Source organism: Hesperophylax consimilis, chromosome 9 (assembly GCF_061612785.1).
Source record: "Hesperophylax consimilis isolate HC1 chromosome 9, BYU_Hcon_1.0, whole genome shotgun sequence".
In the NCBI taxonomy this organism is placed as follows: domain Eukaryota; kingdom Metazoa; phylum Arthropoda; class Insecta; order Trichoptera; family Limnephilidae; genus Hesperophylax; species Hesperophylax consimilis.
In genome coordinates this window covers 36,066,726-36,089,626 of record NC_142844.1, presented here as the reverse complement: position 1 = coordinate 36,089,626, position 22,901 = coordinate 36,066,726, and the positions used below count along the sequence as shown (strand labels likewise).

Sequence of the window (22,901 nt, the reverse complement as noted above, 5' to 3'; positions counted from 1 at the left end):
AAATTTGTCTATTATCAGAGAAATCAGCTCGGTTTAAAGTATGGCTTACCAGTGGCGTGAATTGCTCTACTAACAAAAGTTAAGTGTAGTTTTTCATGTTCATGGATGGATTTATTGTGCGTTGAATATTTTTTAGTGCTTTAATTCATAATTATCTTACATTGATTGTTGTGGCTAAGTGAACGCACAAGTTCCTTAACTATTTATATTTAACAAGACTGGTTTCAACATTAAAAATATATTTTTTTTCAATCAGGAAACAATTAATTATTGTAGAAAGATTGTGAAATCTTTTTTTTTATTGAGAATTTAATTTATTTTTATGCTTTGTTTTCCTTAGGGGGGGCGCTGCTATTTTATGAACTGTACCTCACTGGGGATTTCAGATACCATATTAATTTTTTTTTTAAATGTCCATGCAATGTACACCGAAATATTCACAAAATGGAATGTGTGAAGTTTACTATTTACAAATATTTAACACATCGGTCTTATAATACACATTTACCCTGCTTTCATCAAATACACCATTAACATACATACATGTGTTAAATGGTACATTTTCACACTACTATTAATAACATGGGCGAATAAGATACATAGTAGGTGAATATTTACCTATAAATATACAGGGTAACCAGTACTTGATTGCAAATATTTATGGGAAATTCAAAGAAAACATAATATACATACAAGCAAATATTATAGTAGTTTAAATACATAATATATGTAGAATTTGGGAGGAAGGTATGGGTACCGCCTCCCCGGGAACATTTACCAACCTCGGAGTCAAACTTCGGAGATTACGTGTCATCAAACATTCTAGTATCGTGGCGCACAAAGATTGTCTTGTTTTGGCATAGCTTATTGGATTTCACCGTCAGGGCATTATTTTAGATTTTTATGTATGAATAGTTCGTTCATTCTATTTATGTTAAAAATAGACCAACAAAACTAGGTGAATGCCGTATTGTGGCGGTAGATTCTAATGATAAAATATGAATAATATAATAACAATAATAGCAAAATAATAATAATTCGATATATCTCTCTTCCATTATTTGTACAGATTGTAGGTACTCGTATTCAGTAGCGACTCGTACTTTTGCGCCTTTTAGTGCTAAGATTGAAAAATACAACGTTATTGATGTTGTTGTAGTCGACTTCTTTTTTTACTAATTGATTTTTTTGTATGAATATTTACAGAAAACCAGTGCGACGCACTGCCAAACTGAAAAATCCTGAAATCTTAGTACAAAAAATTGAGTATTGAAAAAAATAAATTATTTTCAACTACAACATTAATATCTTTGTATTTATCAATTATAGTACACAAAAAGGCGCGAGCCTCTACTGCTCGTGTCCTTGAAGATCTCAACTATCCGCTGCAGGAGAGATGACCAATCTTTTGAGGGTATTGACGAAAGTCAGGGTTGAGCGATGGGCGAATAGAGAAGGTGTAAACGGCCATTTCCAACCAGACTGGATAACGGAATAGGTACTCCACTTGCGAAACGGAAAACGCAGGTTGTTTAGCAAGGCGCCCACTTCTTTAGTTGAGCAATGCCACCGTTACCACTTACCTACTACGTATTTCACTTGTTCGTTAAGATATGGGATGTATCAGATAGATTGTCTATTTTTGCAAGGGTGTTTTCCCTGTGGTAGCTAAGATCCAAGACTCCAGAGGCTCAAGTATCAAACTCATTGCAATAACTGTTAAAATTCGAGGGCTTAAAGTCCAACAATGTTATTTACAAAAACACCAATACATAATTAGTGTTGGCATGTTTTTTGTAGATAAGGTCATTTGACTTTAAGCACTCGAATTATTGATGTGTTTTTTTTTTTAAATAAAATTATCGATACATTTTTGGTAGATAACGTTATTTGACTTTAAGACCTACAATTATTTGTATGTTTTTGTAGATAACGTTGTTTGACTTCCCATTGAATTGATAGAATGCTGAATGAACTTTTTGTTTCTTTAAATGTGCAGTCTACAACACACTTCAATATTATTATCAAGTAATGGAAACATTGTATTAAAAAAAAAAGTGTAATCCAAAGCATAATGAAATAGTGGGGTATTTTCACTGATTTTTGTTAATCCTGAAAAAATGACGATAATGAAGGTATTTTTACTATATTTTTATTTTGTCAAATAAATTTTCTATAATGATTTAAGGGGGGCTAGGGTTTTAAAATTTTTTTTTTGCATTTTTTTTAAATTTTTTAAAATAAATGCTTAATATGTTAAGAATATTGTGTTCAAATTTCAAGTTGATTGGAGCAAAATTGACGAAGTTACGAGTATTTTTATATCTGTCGGATTTTAACCCCTACCCGACCATACGTATAAGCCGAGCAGAGCAGGAAGCTGAGAGACAAACTAAAGAAGGCAGGATTCGTCGTAGACAGGAGCAAAAAGGTGCTTTAGACATCATGGATGATAGCAACATTCTTTAACCCTTTGCAACCGGCAAAAAATTTTAAAATTGTGATGGGCCACATTGTTAAAGCTCTTAGTTATGATCTCATAGGGCTGGGCGACTTACTGGTTGAAAAATGGGCGCTTGAAAGTACCCTAAATAAGCAGCTCCCGCACGTTCAATCGACACCGGTTCCGTTCACAAAAACAAATTTATTTTCTGTCTTCAAACACAAACTCACTCTCGTGTGAAGCCGGTTGTAAAAGGTTATGGACCTGGCATTGATGATTCAGTGTGAGGTAAGCCGATAAAATTTGCTTATAAACGTTTAATACCAGATTTTTTAGTGTTCAAAACTTTAAAGCGTTTTTCCCACAACTCACGTTTTCAAAGTCGGTGCCCGTCATAACTTCAAAACTACTGCACCGATCTTTTTGAAATTTTGAAAACTATTTCTGTACATAATTTACGAGGTAACGCTGGAGAGTTTTTTTCAAATTTGTTAATAATTATTATTTTACAATAGCAAATTAGCCGATTTTTTTCACTAAAAATAGCGTTTTTCCCTTCAAAGTGTTCCAAAAAAGTGAAAAATTAAAATTTCGAAAAACCCTCCCAGCGTTACCTGGGAAAAACTATTATCTAACGAATGAACTTTAATTTTTTGATTTCGGATGACCCAGCACCGAGTTATGAGGGGCACCGCCATTCTACTTTTTTTTGAGACGCGTCCGAATAATTGCTGCCATTGCCGTATTTTTTAATATTTCTCCGTGAAAATTTTATACAACATTCTTAAAATGTCATTCTTTACTGTATTATTAGATTTAATAAAGAGATTTTAACTGTGTTGTCACAAAAAATTCACAAAAAAATGCCTTTTTTCGTACGAATTAACCCTAGCCCCCCCTTAAAATGTGTCATTTCAGATTTATGCCAGATCGACATGTTCGTTTTTATTCACAAATTCGTCAGCGTTAACGTCACGCCGGGAAAATTTTTGTGACAGCTGTCTTACCAGCCAGTGGCGGTTAAAATGTCATAATGACATTGTAGCCAGTTGGAACCCTTCCGGAATGTGCAGTTTCAGATCGTTTTTAACATCAATAAATATGAAAGACAATGTTAAAAATACACATTTTTAGTACGATGATCAGAAATGGAAAAATAAACTTTAAATATTCCACACATTTTTAACGGTATTCATAGTTTGTGAAAATACCCCATTGCTTTTTTTTATATAAAATATGTATCAAGGGGAAACTAGTATTTTGTAAAATATTTACAATGGTACAATATTGTTATGAATACAATTTATTATAATTATATATTATAGTGTACATACTTTGTTATTTACTTGAGAAAATGAAGCTTAACTAAAGTATGCAGAAAAATTCCTACCATTGTTGTACATAATATAGGATTTCACATAAGGTAGAGTATGTCAATGTGAGTCTATTTTATTACATAAAATTCTAACAAGATTTGAGTATATTATTATGTATTAAAATGTAAAAATAAATATTGTGCGGCACTCCCTGTATAACTTTCAACATAACGGTACATGTATAAATAAATTAATAATACAGGTACCATAGATTTTAGTCACGGGATGACTGTAAAATCTAAAGAAATTAAAATTAGTTAGGTAGGTAAACCATTTAACCATGCTCTAAGCCAGGTAGGTGTCTACATAATTAATTATAATTTTTACATCTGGTCAAATTTTACACCTTGAACTAAAGAATTGCAAATTAGTTATCGCAGAATAATTACGAACGTATTGGGTAATGCATACCTACACCTACCGTATATTGTAATCTGGTGATATACAACAATATTAAGTGTCAGGAGAGAAATCTTCTAAGTCGAAATGCAAATTTTTTAATTATTGAATACAATATTAGCGATTCTTAAACGAAAATTTGAAGAAAAATTAGAAAAAGATACGGTCGCATTTAGGACTTAAACCCAGAACCCTCACCTTGCCGGGGCACCACTCTTTCAACTGAGCTAATGGGACCCTATCTCCTTCGGTCATATTTAACTGTATCACACATTGAATAAGAACTACCAACATTATCTTTATTTTCTCACTGCACATTTTTATTGGCTGCTATCTTTATGTATGACCGCAAGATTCACCTCGAACAAAATGCATTCTAGACGGTGTCTTTGATAAATATATCTTATTTTAATTTTAATGTGTGACATCGATTGACTTTTCTGCAAGTAGATATTTAAAATAGATATTTATTTTTGCAACTTTTAATTTTTTTAAACAAATAAAAGCGATTATATAAGGATACCTTCACAAAATTACTTTAAAAATCTGATTTTGCATTTAAGAAAATTACACATTTCCATAGAATCTTCAGTGCCCAAACCCAATATCATGTAGTTTTTTTGTTTGGGTGAAAAGGTTACATATTTTGATTTTGCATTTTGATATACATATTATGTCACCACTACTAATAAATTTGTTTTTAATTTTACACAGCTGATAACAACCATTTATGATACATTAATAGTTATTTACAAGTTGTGTAAAATTTAAAACATATTTATTCTTAGGTGAAAGTTTTCTCTGCGTTTTAAAATGTTCATTGTTAATTTTTTTATTTAATTTAAAGTTGTTATTACCATTTTATACAAAATTTGGAAATTTTTATTACTAATATTATGAAATTAGTATTCCTTGTGGGTTTGGAGAGAGGCATTTTTTTGTATAATTTTCTTACTGAAGGGACATGAAATTAGGAAGTAATATAGTTTTAAAAAAATTGTAAGATATTACAAACCCATCTACTTATAAATGTTTTGTAGACAACACGACAAAAGCAAGTATAAAATTATCTCCTCACTCTTTACCAGTGGCATGCCACGATTTTTCAGTATAAAAAATATCAGTTCCTATTTTCCCAACAGACATGTTTAAAAAAATCAAAATACTGTATAATATTTTGAATACTCAAGCTGAGCATTCTTTCGAGAATGAGATAACATTCTTCAGTTTTTAAATATCACAGCTCATCTCTGTACCAAAGCAATTAGTGGAGCAAGATGATTAAATCATCAATAATTGTTAATATCTAAATAAAACTTTCTTGGTTTACAATCAATGCTACAATAATTCAATATCAAAATAAAACAGATATTAGTAAATACTGCTCCAGATTTTCATGTCCAACCTTTTACCACTCAAAAAGGTACAGGTCCAATAGAAATGTTTTTCATTGGTGACCAGTCAATACACACATAATTAGATCAACCGGTAGAATTTTATGCAAAAAAAAAACATTACACCAATGCATAAAGTTTGGTAAATAATACTAGAATCTCTGAAATGTAATGGTTTAAATCAGTGGCTTGTATTATTCCTTGCAGCAGGTAGGGCTGCAACTTTTGAGGTGTTGATTATCATTATTCATTACATGAACCTAAAAAGCCCTGGACAGAGCATTAGTACAACTTTCTATGAATGGCGTTGAAGCCAAATTTAGGGTGAGGGGAATTTTCCTGGCAGCCATCTTGTAAGACAAACTTTTTAAGTGATTTGTATGCAAAGTGGTAGATAATGAATTTTTAAAATTTAATTTTTGTATCGCAAATACAATTATAAAGTGTTGTGAATTGTTTGAGGTATGAGATGAGACAGGGAACGGGATATGTCATTAAAAAAATAAAGCAGGTTTTGCATTTTTCATACATATTCCCCTCAACCCGCGGCTTCAAATAATTGTTCTCGAATAGCTCCGTCCGGGGTCTTATAGGTTCATGATTCATTCTACCGTAATGTATGAATTATAAGGCGCTCATGGCAGATGCCAACTAAAATTTATAAATTTGCCAATCAGAAACAATTTCTTACAGTATAATGACGTAAGAGATTTCAGGAAAAATTACTTTTTCTTCGGAAATTTGAGTAGACAGGTAGGCACAGCTTTTGAGTCTTTATGGACTACACGCCACGCACGCCATTGGTTCACACATATGATTTAAGTTGGGAGGCTGTGGGTTTAATACTGCGGCAACTCAAAAATTTATTAACAAATTATTTTGGTTGCTTTCCGCAGGGTGGTGCTAAGTTTAAACAATGATTTTATAGCCACCATAAGGAACAATAGAAAATATATAAGTCAACTTCCGCTTTGGTTGGTAGACATTGGGACTAAAGCAATGTTATTTAATCTAATCTAATGCCACCACACTCGTACTATCATCACGTATGGCGACGAAAAAAAAAACACACAGTGTGCATTTAAAAAACTGCACTACAAAAAAATACAATAATGATGAGTATAAAGTACAAAGTCTATGGTAATATAGTTAATAATATTTGGTATGTGTGGATGTACACTTAATAATAATTCGCAAAGAGATAGCCCACAATGATAGGAAACCGTTTTATCTGGATGTTTAAACATTAAAAATAACAAATTACAAATGGTCATTGTACAAGTTTATCAAATCTATACATAATTATGTTTTACATTGTTTTCTGTATACATAAGAAATTTTATTAAACTTTATAATTTTCAATCATTACATTTCGTCGCAAGGAAAACCTCTTGTATATATCGTCGTTGCGCTGGCAATAACTGTTAATTTTTGTTGTTTCCTTATCTGTGGTGTGTATTTACTACACATTGCTTCTAATAACTTTAATAACTCTATAAATATAATAAATTCTGGGTTCAGATTTTAGGTATTCCTCCGTTATACATTTATGCATTGAATTAAAAAATAATATTTTACATAGTTCTCAAATTCAATTAAACATCTTTTTTGTTAAAAATCGGGAACAAATACACCAATACAATCAACCGTGTGATACTAATACGCGAAGAGTGTGCGAGGAAATGACACGCTATTGATGTCCCGCTTTAATTCGCTATGCGGGAACATGAGACATCCACACGTCTGCAGTTGTATTTTGATTTAGACCATCGATACCTACGACCGCACAGCTGTGTTTGTGCCAGCCGCCAGCCGCTAGGCAGTCGCCCGCAAATCGTCGTTAGATGTGGACCCCTCGCACGTTTCTTTAGCATTTGCCAATGGTTTTTTCATGTTTTCAGCAATTAAATTACAATTATTATCACGTTTGATACAAAATATAATTAACATAATCGATTAGCTATGAATATTCATATTTTTCCGATATTAAATCGCTTATTTTGAGATGTGTATTGACTACACAGCACCGGAACGCGTGGATTTTTTTACCACAGTAAGGGAAAGGTTAAGTGACACAGTATCCAAAACATAATTTTTTGGAACATCGTTCAGTAATTTCTTTTATGTGTACTACATGTACTAATAATTTAATTTTCCTTTTTACTGTAAAAATATAGAGATACATACATTTTTTAAATGTCACTTAACAGATATTGCCGGTGCAACAATGATATTATCGCAAACAATGATAAAAGGAGTTTGAAACTCAGTGGATAAAAATGCGATAAACATAAAAATACCACTTGTTTATAAATGTAAAATAGCATTGTATTTGCCTCGTTAATACTAAAATGGAGTATACAAAAACAGTGGGGTCGAAGCAAGCTTTTGAACTTTTGCTTTCAAATGAAATGTATTTTGGATATATACTTTATGAATTGTATTCGCAAGCATTGTGAAATATTAGACATTAATATCAGTGGGCCTGTAGTAGGTAACTCTTCAGTCGGCTGTGTAAAATACATAATATCACACAATTAATAAGTATTACAAAATATCATCCAGTTAAAATATTTTATATCCAGGGATGAAATAGTCAAAACCACGTTAGAAATAAATTACATTATTAATTATATACATTTTTACAAAACGTAGGTCACAGGTGAAACATATGAAGTGTCCATACCGTCATTAAAACATATTCAGAATCGAAACTTCGCTCAAAACGGCTTTGGTCGTGTTAAGTAACCAGATCTGAAAAGCCGGGTAGGTACTTCCCAATCTTCGTCTTGATACATAATATTAACTTTTTTTAAGGAAGGTTATTTTGGTACAGTAAGAGATCTTAATTTTAACATACAGATTCAGGTGACTACCACGTTTTTTCATTTCATTCAAAGATTTTCAGTCTGAACATGAAGCTTTTTGTTATGGAGATAAATTCTATGTATTACAATCTCTTACGACTAGAAATAATGAGGCAGATGCATAAGAGGATTTAAAAAATTTGAATATTGAAAAATTGGAAAAAAATAGTATTTACAGTGAAACTCTCTCAAGAAGTTTTTCAAGGAATTGGCAAAAATATCGCAAGTGGGAAAACTTTTTACGGGATCCAAATTTGGAAATTTTTTAAATGAAGATTTTTTCTAGTATTGTACATATAGTTTAGTATTACATATTTTTAATTTTCATAGATAAAATTAATTAAAAATATTTGATTGTTTTCGGCTAAATCATTAATATTAATGTATGTTTTCAATTATAACAAACACAAAAAATTCGTTTAATCTGCTTCAACAAAGTTGTATATTTTATGACTGTTGAAAGGGGTTCATTTCAGGTACCAATGTTTTTTTTTTAAACGAAAGATAAACATTCCAGGGTTACAAATAACCTGACAATGTTTGAAAATCTCCTACTACCACCACAGTAAGCGGAAAATGTTGCTTGTGTTGTGATGGAGGACTCAGCCAGCCGAGGAATTGAACACACTACGCCTGAGTGGGACCCAATCGCGATGTCAACTCAGCCACCGACCGGTCAACATGTTGTGACACTAGTTTCAGTTTATCATGGTTTTACTGCTAACTTCTAAAACATCTTAAATGGGTAGCAGACAATAATGAAAGAAGTAAATAAGGGAAATTTTCAGGTATATTTCGCTACTAGTTTTAGTAGGGAAGCAGTTTTAGCTAAAACTTCTTATGTTGGAAAAAACGATTTTTTGCAGTTATTTTATAGATTTGAAGGGACCGAAAAAAAAAACTTCTTAAGCGTGAAAACTTCTTAAGTGGGAACTTTTTAAGCGAGTTTCACTGTATAATTTTTTTTTTCTTTTGTTTCAGGATTGTTCATTTTATTTTTGAAGATAAGTAAAATATATTGTGCACCTAGCCCATTATGCATAATCAACATAATATAGGAATTTTAAATTTTTTACCATTCAAAATAGATATCGGGCATAGATATATGAAGTATGTATAACATAATAAAATCTATGCCAATACATTCTCTTATAGATAACTGCATATTTTACATGCATAATACTCTTGTAAATTAACTGTTTAAGTCAAGAGTGCTCCTTGCTCGCTGCCGGAAGTTATTTGGAACCCATATATTAGCCGCCTCACTGGAAAAAAAAAAGAATAGTTCAAAATGTATTTTTGATTTTAATTATCACCAGACAGAAAAATGACACCAACATTTTCATTCCAAATAAACTCAGGAATCACCAGATAATGTCGGTTGGGTATGAATTGTTACATCCTGGGTATATAAGGGGTTGTCAAAAAGATGTTACCACTTATCAGTCATAGGATTGACTTTTATTTTAATAACATAACAACACACACCACCAAATAATTACTATTATGATAATTATTTAAATAATATTTTAGATCCATAATTAGAATACGAATACATATGAATGGTAACATCTTTTTGGACAACCCTGTATTTCAACAATCAATGTCCTTCTAGTGTCAAAAGGGGATTTGGTTATTTTTTCATAATGTGAATGTAGTCTGTCTCATGACTTTTCAGGGGAGCCAGATTTCATAGGGTGAGGTTTGTCCAGATCTTGGGAGGCCAGTTGAGAGAGACTCTTACACCACAGTGGGAGGGATGAATTCACACGTCACTCCTCGACACACTATGCCCAGATTCCAATACATCCACCAAATCTTTTTCCTTCTCTCCAGAACTTTCTCTCTCTCTCCTTTACTTAATAAGATCCTCCACATAGCATCCCCAAAGACATATGCCCTGATGGAAATTATTTACAGTGTGTAGAGTTAACTTCTCAGGCTAATTTGTTCGGTTTTAAGAACAAACAGCTATAGTTTGTGCGATAGTTGGAAGAGCGCACGCCCGGATAGCGGGAAGGGCCCAAGATCAATCAAAAACTGTCTCTTATTAGCGGTATGTTTTTTTGATACCCATAATAATGAAATAATTTACATTATTATTGTTTAAAATTAAATAACATAATGTTTTAATCCTTCAGGCTAATTTGTTCGGTTTTGCGAACAAATAGCTATTACAATTTACCGTAGAGTCAATTTGTTCACTTTTCAGAACAGCTCATGTGGTCTTGTAGAAATTGTTTTGTCTCCCTTACCGTCGTCATAGTTAGAAATATGAACTAAACAATGTTAGAAAGAGAAAACACCAAGCTTTATATTCAAATATAGAAGTTAACCACAGCAAAATTAAAATGTGAACCTCTATGAAACCAAAGATTCCGACCGCAATTTGAGAAAAAAATATGAATTGATTAATTATGAATTTTTTATTAATTATTTTTATATGAAACAACAAAAAGTGAGTAGACAGTACTATTTATAGTACATTTGACTAATAAATATGCATTTTTATGTTCTCGTTATTTTTTAGTTCAGTGTTTAGACGAAAAAACGTAAGGTGAGCTATTTATCATACTACTAATGTTTGATTTCAAAATTTGAATACTTCAAAAATGAAATGTTTATTTCTGATAATAAAGTTGGAAAGCATATTTTACCACCTTTCAAAAACAGTTTTTAGTATTTAGGTATATTTAGAAATATCCCATTTATTTATATTTTATCGTATATTATTAAACGGAAATACACACGAATTCTCCGACTTTCTGATAGCATCTTTAAGAAATATAACAGTCAATACGGCAGAGGCCTAAAGGGTTAATGCAAAAACTGGGTCTTATTTTAATATTTAGAGGAAAAGTTACCTTGTATACTTGGGCTGAATGCTAACAGTCTTGTACCAAAGATATGCATTGAGCAGCACGGACCAGGAGCGCAGAGGGCCCAGGAGGAAAGCCATCACTCCGTACGCCAAAAAGAAGAAGTACGCAAACAGCATGTTCATTGAAATAACAAATATAAACGGCAGATGGCCGAACACAAACGATATTTTAGAAACGCTGAGACGTTTCTGTAAATGGTGATGTTGAAATCTGAAAAATAAAGGATATTTATTATATGACAGTACAATCTGCACAGACAGACAGAGCCACAGTAAGATGTGGCGGGGTATAGCTAGTTTTCCAATAACACTGTTTTTTAATGTATTCCAAAATGAAATACGGTTTTAGAAAGCAAATTAGAGACTAGATTTTAATATTACAGAAGAAAAAATTGAGGAAAAACTGTAAAAATCTACTTTATATGAAAAATTCACAAACTTTGACAAATCATTCGCAAACATGCAAGCAATGGTGGTCGATGACTTTTTGGAATATGTATACAATTATTTGGAAGTGCCTTGAAATGCAAATACAAAGCACGGTGTTGACACTTTCTAACACCGCTTAATTCATATATCTCACAGTAGTACAAAAGGAGCTAGAAAAACTTTTAAGAGTAAGGGAGTAATGGAGTACATGAAAAATACTCTTCTGCCATCGATGTACTGTGTAATAAAAAGCATAAAAATACCCAAGGGCTAACCTTGACTTAGATAGTGCCAGATTACTGGACGTGCCGGACCTTGGAAGTGCCAGATTAGTGAGATTTTATTGCATTTATATATTTAAAAAGAAAAATATACTGTACATATACCCAACTTACTGTTTATCAACTTGATGAGCTAAAAATAGTGTCAATGGAAATTGGCACACAAACAGCTGTAAAAACCCATAGACATAGGTGAATGAACCAGGAATGAACACTCCATTTACGAGCACTCCCCACGCAAAGACTGCTCCAATATATCCCTCCATCACCTCTCCGACCGCCCACGGGCCGAGGCAGAGGTACAGGTCGTACACGACGAGAGGGTAGAACAAGTGGTCTACAGTGGCGAGAATCCACATCTTCCTGACGCAGTTGTACAAGAAGTTATTCTTCATTCTCGGTCTTCTCATGTTACCACTGAGAATCTTCTTGTGGTAATATCTCAAAAGGATGAGTGGTATTGTGCTGATCAACAGCATTGTGCCAAAAAGGCACTGGAACTGGAAAATACAATATAATTGTGAACATTTTCAAAAGCCCACCATACAGACTTTTGTGTCGAGTTCATGTAAAAAATGAAATGTAGTAGACATTGGAGAAATCACAAGAAATGCATGTTTCATAATTCAAAGATTAGACTATTCTTTGCTCAAATTTTGAATAAAAAACCTTCTTTCATCATTATGAAATTCAAATGAGATGGCAGTATACAATGACAGTGCGCTGAATTGGCAAGAACCAAAAGGTACTAAAGCCTACATTCATGGGCGAGCATGACGTCACAGACGAGCGAACCATTTCCATAAAAATACTCGTCGCTCGGCTTGAGACGACATTCTCACCCGTGAACACTAGGCTTAAGTGGGTGCACGCACTGCGATTAAACGCAGCAGCTTTCGAATAGCTGAAAATGCCAGCAGCAGGGCGTGTTTGTATGCAGTTATTTTTTGTTTTCAGCTATTCCAAAACTGCTGCGTTAAATTGCAGTGCGTGTACCCACTTAGTCAGTATCATACATTGGTCTCCATTCAAATCTACACAGAAGGCATTTCTAGTTTTCTTCTTTATTCTATGGTAGTAGACAAATTATATTGTAAAACTATAATGTCTTAAAAACGAACAAGTTGGACTTGATGCATTTAAATGGAATGTATTCTTTATACTGAATAATTAAAAACAATGTTTGTCATTTTATTCAACCTCACTCAAACCAACAGAAGATACACTTGTGTTTATTTTAGTAATGACTGTACTCTACATAAAGGAGTAATTGCATTTTCATGTAGCCGTCCTTGAAGCAAAGGTTTCTCTTCAACACATTGTTCAAAATAAAATCATTACGAAAATATTTGAATATCTTGATAAATAAACTTTTGCTTGACCTTAATCGATATTTAAAAATACAAGCGCTACTCACAATTATAGAGGCGTCCAACATCAAAACAAGTTTAGCTAAAAGTCCAAAGTTCACTTTGGTTGCATCAATGGAAAAAGGCTGCTCCACGATATTATTCCTTCCTTGTTCATCTTGAACACTGGCGGAGACAGTGTGGACACCTTCCTGATACTTCAGAGGTTCCCAGGAACAAGTATACAAAGGGCCATTTACATTGGAACATTTTCTCCATTTCCCATCATCAATTTTCACTTCCACAGATACAATAGGCGATATTGAGAATGCCAACAGCCTTATGTGTGTCGAAGTCAGCATTTGACCGAGCGGTTCTCTCTTGGGTAGAGCATATATGGCGTTCTTTGGGTTGGTCACGAGAATGATCGGCCAATCACCGTGCCGAATATCTATGAAATTAAAAAGACCATGGTCGAATGCCCCAAGTCGGATCCTGAAATGGAAAAATATTTGGTTAAGTTCACAAAAGGTTCTTAAATTCAAACAAGCATTAAAATTCATTGTGACTCGTTAATGTAGTTCTTATTATTATATTTAATAGGTTTTCTAACAAACAAACAACCACGTGTTTTAGTCATAAAAAAAACAAATATGTTGCAGTAAGTACATTTTTATTTAAAGCATCGTAAAAAATAAATATGAATTTTTGAGTAAAACATGTTTGTCTGTGCATATAATGGTACTATAGGGCAGTGGTCTCCAACCTTTTTGTCTCCGCGGACTGGTCAACGTCTGAAAATTTTACTGCTGCCCGCTAGGGTGGTTAAATTAAATGTTAAAATTCTAGAACGTCATGTGTCAGCACGGCTCGTGTGGAGTTTTTTTCCTTCAACGATATTGTGTGGGCGATCACTTAGCATGAAGATGTTTTCAACAGAATTTCAAAAAAAAAATTTTTTTTCGGTCTGGTACCATTTGCTCCACGGACCGGGGGTTGGGGACCACTGCTCTAGGGGTTAAAAGCACAAAGGGATAAAATGCATTTACTCAACAGCAAGCTAAAGTTTGTGTTTGCCAAGGAGAAAATCTTCAAAAATAACTCTGTGAGCATTCACAATGCACATCTGTTTACATATGAATGTATAGACGATAAGGTGAAAATCTTCACAATAAACGTGCACAATCCACATCTGTTTACATAATGTATGTTAAGAACTAAGTAGACACTAATACAAAGTAATTGAAAAGCTGGTTTATGTATCTGAAATGCTACTAACATTCTATTGTCCTTCCAATCACCCAGCTCCAGTTCGAGGAATCCAGGTTTCTGCAGTGTGTACATCTTCTTGATGAGGCCGCCCATCTGATGCAAGTGGCCACACAGGTACACCTTGGAGGTCTCCACGTCTCCAATCAGATTCCTCACCGATTCATTCTCAAGAGAAATAATACATGATGTCGGATAGTGACCGAACCTGTGAATCAATATTAATATGATATATTGAAAGTTAATTAACTAATTCAATAGCCTTAACTTTATCTACACAGCTGTCGCATATGCGATCCAATCTTGGCTATCCCCGCATGCAGATGTTGCATATGTGATCGATAAAGTTTCACAAAAACTTTAACTATTTTATTGGCTAACCATCTTGAAAGACGTAAAGCATTGGTTCTTAATCTTATCGAAGTCACTCAACTGCAACACGGAATATTAACATGACGAAGGTCATAAAAACAGCAATAGCAATAAATAAACTCACCAAGTATTATGTACGGATTACATAACAGTTAGAAACATATATAACATGAAAAAGTTATTACCATATTGTATGATCGATCTTCATCTCCTGAGCGTTATTGAGCAAGGTTTTGATTTCCTTCACATTATCGCCGGTCAGCATTCCGATGAAGTTAAATGGTCTCCTTGGCCCAGGCTCGAGGCAGGCATCCAGAGCCACAAAGGCGAACTTCTGCCCACCCTTCTTCAGTATCTGCATGTATGACCGTGGATTGGTATAACCTTGCACGGAGTAGTATCGGAAATAATTTGTCTCCGATTTCCAACCGGGAACATTGAAGTTGTCTAAAAAGTAAAAGTCAGGTGAAATAGAATCCAAATTAAGAACAACTTTTTAACCCTTCAACCTAATATGTTCAGTTTTGGGAACAAACAGCTATTACCCGAAAAGTCAATATGTTCAAGGTTTGGGAACAGCTCGTGTGGTCTCATAGAAGTCCTTTACTCATGGAGAGGAATATGATCTAAACCAGTCATTCCCAAAGTGGTCTATATCGATCCTCAGGGGTCAATTTCGAGCTGCACCACACTTTTTTGTGGTGCCATGTGGAACACTTTTCAAAGTACAAATATTCAGGTGAAAATCTAAAAATATTAAAATTATCTCAAATTTTGTGGTGGGGAAATAATTGTTACAAAATTCCATAGCCACCCCTCCATGGATTTGAAAAATATTATGGGGAATTAATGTCTTTTCTGAAATTCTTTAGCCACCCCCCCCCACTGACGGATTTTAGAAAAATTGTGTGGGGAATCCCAGTACTGAGCAATTGAGAAAGCACAGAAAAAATCGGCACGTGGTCTATGGGACAAAAAGTTTGGGGACCTCTGTTCTAAATGGTGTTAGAAAGAGAAAACAACGTTTTATATTCAAATCAAGAAGTTAATCACAGAAAAATGAAAATGTACACATCTATGTAACCAAAGGTTCCGACCACGATTTGAGGAAAATTTATCAAATTTTGTGAAATTTTTGTGAATTTCAGATAAGACACTAATTCCCCATAATATTTTTAAAATCCATATTTCGAGTTTTTCACCTGAATATTATTTGTACTTTGAAAACTATTCCACATGGCACCTCAAAAAACTGACATTCCCAAAAATGTGCCTTTTTTCATTGTCATGGACCTTCTGCAGTTTGAAATTAATTATTTTATATGAAAAAGTGAGGCAATAAAAATTAAATGATAATAATGTTTATAATACATTTGTCTAATAAAATGTGTATTTATTTTTTCGTTATAAGTAATTTTAATTCAGTTTTTAGACTAAATAAAATAAGATGAGCCATTTTTAAAACTTTTATGTTTGCGTTCAAAATTTGTATTTAAAAAAATATATGTTTATTTGTAATAATAAAGTTTGGAAGCATATTTCACCACTTTCCAAGAACAGCATTTAGTTTTCGGATACATTCAGAAATATTCCAATTATTTGGATTTTATTTCAGAGCAGAAATATGCATAAATTTTCCGACCATTGGACATTGCCTTTGAAATATAGCGGTCAATATGAGGTGTTAAATTGTAGAGAAATATTTATTTCTCTAAAATAAATCAATTTTAATATTGATAAGGGAAATAAACAATAGCTTGCTTGTAAACAAGATTAAAATCAATTAAAATAATTGCTTTTCAATCACGAAGATAATATTATGTACACAATTTATATCAAACATATTAACAGCATATAAAAAAAACAGTGCAGTGTTATAGTAGTGTGCATAATTAAATGGATTTAGAATAATCGAAATGAGTTTGTTTACAGTGAAACACTCTCTTAGGGTTTTCCAAGGGTCCGGAAAAAACTTCCTATTTGGGACAACTTTTTACATCTGGGATAAATTAACATTTTTAAATACATTCATTTGGATTTCGACTTTTTTTTTCTTGAATGAACAATATCCGATCAAGCTGATACTCAGAAGATAGACTCGATGTCGATGACATTGCATTATAACAACTTTTGGTGGCAATCATGTATACAGACGCAGACATATACACATTTATCTGAAATTGGATGCCATTATAAAAATTAACTGCAGTTAATATACTAAATAAAACTCGGTAGTATCCAATTAGGAATTGGCTTAAGTGACAGCGCGGTTTACTCATATTAGTCAGTCCCTGCGGAGGAAGGTTTAAAAGACATTTTAAAAGTTAACAGCAGTTAAGAGCCAATCGCGCAGGCGGGTTCAATCCTCAAACAAACAAAAAAATATATTAATTTTTAAATACATGTATTAATAAAAATAGATATATTTATATGTAGTAAAAAACTTTGTTTTTAACGGGTTGATTTTTTAAATTGCTTTCTTCAAGGGATCAAAAAAAACAGAGTTCTTAAGCATGAAAACTTTGTATGTGGGAACTTTATAAGAGGGTTTCACTGTAATCCTTATCTTATAATGATCAAAAAATTGTTTAAATATGACCAAGACAATTATGCAGTTTCTTTGTTTGTTTACGTGGGGTTGTGATGTAGGTTCAATGACTGTTAGAGGAGCCTACCATGGTTCCCCCTTATATCAAGCCATAATGTTTTCTCCCTCACTTTACAAGATTTTAGGGCATCTGCATACGCAATCCATTCCTCCTTGTACTGTCCTGACCCCATATTGTCCCAATGTTTAGCATCTGTCAAATCTCCCGAAGCTATCACGGCTGACGGTTTAATGACATCTATGGTCGAGCAGCAGAACTCTTGCAATTCCATTGTCCTTTGAGGATCACGGAATATGCTCAAATGCAAATCCGAAATCTAAAACAGGAAAACAGTTTAGTTAAGTCGTTTAGCAGTACATAAGTGATTTGCAAATAATAAATACAATTTCAGTTGGAAGCTTAATTGATGAGGATGGAAATGTCATACATTATTTTTTCACTAAAAATATGGTTGGAATCAGGGGATAAATTTATGGTAAATATACAAAAAAAATCGGGACACGCTTAATATGCATCTTTAAAAATAAAAACACTTTGTAGAATTTAGAAAATAATGAGAAGTAAGTATTTCAGTTTCCGGAAAAGAATAATTATGCTTTTTAATATAAAATGACAATCGATGGTTCACTTGGCGGCCATTGTTAATGATTCAATAATACATTTTTTTTATTTTTTTTTATTTATTATTGAATTTTTTTTTATACATATATGGTTACATAAAATATTGAAAAATGTATAAAAAATATTGAAATAAATGTATATAATAAAAAATAAAAAATCCCACGAAGGCGAAGCCTGAGTGTGGGTATTATAAGTATATTTATCTTATTTCTATGGTTTCAGTGGAGATACAATATCAAATATAAATTTAAGATATTTTAAAAGAGTTACTGTAGAGATGCAATACAAGAAACTAAATCATGAAATATGTAAAAGTTTTAAAATAACACAAAAATAAGGTAAATATGTACTAGTTTTTAAAGAAGACATCTTAAAAAGTGAATTAGCGGACAAAGCATTACAAACAATAAAATATTTCCGTTGTTTTGTAGGTATGTGAAATAATAAAAAAATAATCTCTACATGGATTTAAATGTTACAGATAGCTTTGCTAAAACTTATAAGAAAAAAATATCTAGCTCAGTGTTTTTTAGCCAAGATTTGATGTACTTTTTAAAAGATTGAAGGTTTACACACGTGTCCCTAATAATGGGTTCTACAAATTAAACTTGATACCAATAAATAAAAAAAATCATTATTGATGCTAATGTTTTAAGGTTAGTTTTTACTCTCTTATTTAGGGTTTAATTAAAAAATAAACTATTTGAATACAGTGTAACCTGATTATATAACGAGCACGACGGGAATGACTAATTTGGTCCTTGCAGCTATTACTCGTTATATCCAAAATAAGTCATATATATACCTACCTACCAGCCTCCACTATCAATATATTCGCAAATGCACAGTATTTAAATAAAATGTGAGTAGGTATTACTTATTAAAAAAAAACAAATTAGAAAAATACAATTTTATTACTTTCATTTATTAACAATGATTGTTTTAAAGATTTCGCTTTCATGATTCTCAATTTCCTCCTCAAAAAAATCAACGAATTATAGCTATCATCACCTGGTTCAAGGCTTCCAAGAAATATATCGCCAAATTGCCTATCTTATTATTAGGGGTACGTAAATTTCGCAAATAAAAAATCGTGATTTCGCATTTAAAAAAACTCAAAATAGAAAATTTCGCATTTATTTCGCAAAAAAAAAATACAGTGTTAAAAACTCAATTAAAGGCTAGCATTGTTGTAATTTCTACATTTTGATCTTTCATTGTTTGCCTGCGATCAGCAACGACAATGTTGTAGATACTAAAGTACCTCTCGGCATCAACACTATTGACAGGGCAATTGAGACATTGAATAGCTGCTTTTGCAAATCCAGGGTAGCAAGATTTTGATGTAACTAAAACTTGCATTACATCCACAGGAGCTTCTTGGCCGACCAATCGAAGTAATTGTCTATGAAAATGAGAGTACCCGTCAATTAGTTCTTCTTGTGGTACACTTTTAAAAAAACGGAATTTTCGCGAAGCTTTCCACTATGGAATTTGAATTGATAGAAGAAGAGGGCACATTTGCTGCTTCCGATAATAATCTGCCAATGTGCTTGTAGCACTCATTTGTTGGATTCGGCCCCCCATGTGTACCAACAATTTATCCAAGCTCTTCTGAGCTGCTGTCTTCAACATCATGCTGTGATCGATAGAATTTTCGGTTGATAAAATAGCCGTCTCTGTTTGTTTTGAACAGAGTTGTAATAATTGTTAGCGCGTCTGATCAACATTTGAAAGCAACGTATTAAAAGGTGCGAAAGTATTTAATTTTCAAATTTCTTTTATCATAAATTACTTTTATCGCAAATAAAATTCCGATTTCGTTTTTATCGCATCTATTTCGTAAAAACGAAATTTACGTACCCTTACTTATTATCACTAGCGTGTGCACATCGTACCGCTTGTAAAATCTCATGTGTCGTAACTGGCTTGCAGGATTGTTCAGTTTTCCGCTGTAAAACTTTACTTGTCACAAACCAGTGATGCACAACCCGCAGCCAAATTCTTGCAGCCCGCATGTCAATTTCTTATGGCCCATTTTGCTATAGAGAAAAATTAACATGTTTGGGGTGATTCTTGAATACCCTGGCTGAGAACATTTTTTGAGAGTTTTGGTTAATGTACGCTGCATGTCCTAAATGGAACCAAATTTGAAGAACCGGTTTGCATAAGAGAAATTTAAAAAAATCGACAGAAAAAAAAACGTGAATATCGCTGACAACCCCCTCAACGAAAACAAAAAAAAACATCCATTTCACATAGCCAACACAGGTAGTGCCATAAAAATATAAATCCATCCTTAACGGGATAGGATATTCCCCCCAGCCGCCGTCGTGCGCCGGGCAGCTACCCGCTGCGCTATGCCATCCCTTTGTTTGTTACTACTTAATTCGAGAATAATTCTCAATTATTCGTTTTTTTCAGACCCCAATGACCCATCATGTATTCAGAAATTGTGTTGATAAAATTATTTGCAGGGTATATCAGTGAATCGACCTCGTTATAACAGCCAAAAATTATATGAAGATAAGCCTGAACTAAAATATTATTTTTAATTGTTCATTATAGCTCTCGACTTGCTATTGCCGCGATCATTATAACCAAGTTCAACTATATTATTAATGCCGAAACATGAAACAAAGAAATGACATCAAATTATCCACTATCTAATATGAAATAAATGCTAAAATGCATCGTTTTTCATTTCCGGATACTGAAAACTTACTTCTCATTATTATCTAATTGATACAAAGTGTTTTTAAAATACAATGTGCTTACTAAGCGTGTCCCTATTTTCTGTATATTTACCAAATTTACTAAATAAAATTAAGAACTTATACGCCGCGTCAAATTTGCCCCAGCAGGCCTAGAAAATTGATCTTTCCTTGTAGTTTATTTTAATTATTTCTGATGAACGTATTACTAAAATTTCAGATGTTTCTAGACGAATCCTTCGGGAAGTTATAGTTCGTCGTCTAGAAATATAAAAGCTGGTGCTTATCGCTAATTTTATAGTTGAAAAACGTTTTATAAAATTTTCAATCCGTTTTACACAAAATATTTTAATGGTAAGGTACTGTTTTTATTCAGCTTAAATGTAAATAACTTACATCCATAGGGATTTCTTTAAAAAAAATATACATTATTGTTACGACTTCACCGGAATTAATTAAAATGTGTGCCTCGAGCAAACCCCCGTTATTAGAGTCTTGTGTCGCCTAAAGTTCTCATAATAGTTCAACAGGATTACAAAAATGATGACGCGCATCTGAGGTGAACATAATTTAGGGAGCAAGCTCTGAAAGCACAGAATATCAAATTAGTCATAACAATAATATAATGCTTCAGATGTTTTGGAAGGTTTTGAATAAAATAATACCGTAAAATACGAGAAGGTCACTTTAAATCTAATTATTTGGTTAGTAATAAATAAACATGCCTGAATAAACCACATCAGTTGATCTGAAGACTCTCCGATGGACAAATTCTCATATTTTTTAATATTACTATTTATATCGAATTTGGAACTCGTCGTCTGATGTATGTCAAAATCAATTTGTTGTGCAATATTTGCAAAAAAGGTTGAACAAATTAGTATCAGAACAAAACACAGCAGAGCCACTTTGGTATTAATCATTTTGATTTATCAGGGATATGATGTTAATTAATAATTTATATCATATTGACAGCCGCATCGAAATGATGCAATCACATAATTAAATAAACGGTTCACCCACAACACTTAAATATTTTGTACTAACAGAGAATTCTCAATTCATAATATTATATCGAGAACTCAAGTCAGAACAAAGCTGAAAAAGTGTATTGACATTTGATAATTTGACAGGATACAGGACCATAAATAAATCACATAGTCAAGGACAATATCAACCAAAGACGAATAAATTGCTTTACTCTGTCTAAAGAGCTCTACAGACATGGACCTAAAAAGCCATGGACAGAGCACTAGTTCGATTTTGCATGAATAGCATAAATCTAGGGTGAGAGGAAATTGCTTGGCTGCCATCTTGTATGACTAACTTTTGAACCCATTTTAATGCAAAGTGGTGCATAATGAACGATCTTTTTTTATCATTGAAGAAGAAGATAAAACTAATAAATCTAAATGAAACATGAAACAGAACCAGAAAAAGAAAAAAAATAATTGTCATAAATAGGAATCATTTCAGAACAATTTAAAGTCGCGGAGCGCGGTAGAAGATGTATAAGAAATGCTAAAACTTACTTAATTTGTTTAATGACATGTACCTGTCTAATAAAATACCCCAAAATTCATAAGCCGTTATAACTGCAATAACAACACAAAAATTAAATAATAATAGTTTATTATATACCACTTCGCATGCAAATCATTTCAAAAGTTTGCCATCCAAGATGGCTGCCAGGCAAATTCCCACTTAGGGTAATTTATTTAGTCATTGCCACCTACTTCAATGGCTTCAATACTATTCATACAAAATCGTACTAATGCTCTTTCCACAGCTTTGCTCCAAGTAAAGCCTTGTTCAATCTCTTTCAACGTGTTTTTTTAACGATAAAACTAGTGGGGAAACCATTCGTCTGTAGCTCAGTAAATACTTGGCTTCGGGC

At 32.8% G+C, this 22,901-nt stretch overlaps 1 protein-coding gene across 1 annotated transcript; it reads right to left on the bottom strand.

Moving 5' to 3' along the window:
• Positions 1-4,716: 4,716 nt before the first annotated feature.
• On the bottom strand, positions 4,717-22,090 carry LOC149421279 (transmembrane protein 62-like). Its single transcript, XM_089635927.1, has 8 exons — positions 21,730-22,090; positions 17,736-17,985; positions 15,246-15,507; positions 14,699-14,896; positions 13,488-13,914; positions 12,185-12,570; positions 11,344-11,571; positions 4,717-9,744 (listed from the first exon to the last, which is right to left on the bottom strand). Exons 1-8 carry the CDS (start codon positions 21,925-21,927, stop codon positions 9,672-9,674), a joined length of 2,022 nt encoding a protein of 673 aa, XP_089492053.1. The 5' UTR covers positions 21,928-22,090; the 3' UTR covers positions 4,717-9,671.
• Between the last annotated feature and the right edge of the window lie 811 nt (positions 22,091-22,901).